Below are 1,047 nucleotides of genomic sequence, written 5' to 3' on the forward strand. Positions count from 1 at the left end.
TCCTGTTCAAACCTGATTGCCTCTAGTCATGTTGGTTCAGACATTATGTTCTTAAAGGCTCTTCTATTTGGCAAGCTACTAGCACTGTTTCTCATTCCTGGTTTTGGCATTCAGTTATTCAAATGAAGGATCTGCTTATTTCCTTTGTGGGTACCAGCAATGATGCAGAGAAGTTTTTATAGGAGTGCACTTTGAATGGTAAGTTTCAGGTTGCTGCTATGTTTGACCATATCAGAACTAAAGCAAGGCCTGTCAGGTGGTTTCGAGCTGTCCATGACCCTACTGTTGTCCCTAAACATGCTTTGATTGGCTCCCTGGCATGTCAGAATAAGCTCCCTACGTTAGACAACCTAATTCGGAGGGGCCTCTATCTGGCTAATCAGTGTGGTTTGTGTGAGAAAGCAAATGAAGATGTCAAGCATCTGTTCTTCACTTGTGCCTATTCAGCTCAAGTTTGGACTCAAGTTGGCAACTGGAGTGCTCCACTACCCCTACCACGACTGCTGGACTGGTACATGCACTACAACAAAGGGAAAGCTAGAGGAAAAAATTTGAGAAGGGTTTCTCTGGTGACTGCAATTTATATGATTTGGAAGGAGCGTAATGCTCGTATTTTCAAGGATGTCAAGACTTCGCCTCAATCGCTTAGTATAAAACTTAAGTACGCTATTGCTAATCGTATGTACTATTGTGATAAAGGGAGGATGGATAAAAAGGTAGCTTGCTAGCTTTAATAGGTGTATTCAAGGGGCTACTATGGCTTACCTTAGTAGGACTTTCTAGTGGTCAGTGGGTCCATATATCTGGTTCGTTCTAATTTATATGAGATCACTTGCATTTCTTGCAAAATAAATAAATAAATAATAATAATAATAAAAATAAATATTAATAGAAATAATAATAATAATAATAATAATAATAATAATAATAATAATAATAATAATAATAATAATAATAATAATAATAATAATAATAAGGGTTATTTAACATGAATTCTCCAAATTATAGGTACTCTTCTCAAAATACTCTGAACTTCATTTAATCTCA

At 36.1% G+C, this 1,047-nt stretch overlaps 1 protein-coding gene across 1 annotated transcript; it reads left to right on the forward strand.

Annotated features, from left to right (window-relative positions):
- The first annotated feature begins 218 nt into the window (after nt 1–218).
- LOC141617542 (uncharacterized) lies at nt 219–728 on the forward strand. The gene has a single exon (XM_074434734.1). The coding sequence runs from the start codon at nt 219–221 to the stop codon at nt 726–728; it is 510 nt and encodes a 169-aa protein (XP_074290835.1).
- Nucleotides 729–1,047: the final 319 nt, after the last annotated feature.

This window comes from Silene latifolia, chromosome X (assembly GCF_048544455.1).
Source record: "Silene latifolia isolate original U9 population chromosome X, ASM4854445v1, whole genome shotgun sequence".
In the NCBI taxonomy this organism is placed as follows: Eukaryota; Viridiplantae; Streptophyta; class Magnoliopsida; order Caryophyllales; family Caryophyllaceae; genus Silene; species Silene latifolia.

What these genes read in the sequence shown, in the direction of transcription:
- LOC141617542 (XM_074434734.1), top strand. Translation starts at nt 219, where the DNA reads ATGTTTGACCATATCAGAACTAAAGCAAGGCCTGTCAGGTGGTTTCGA.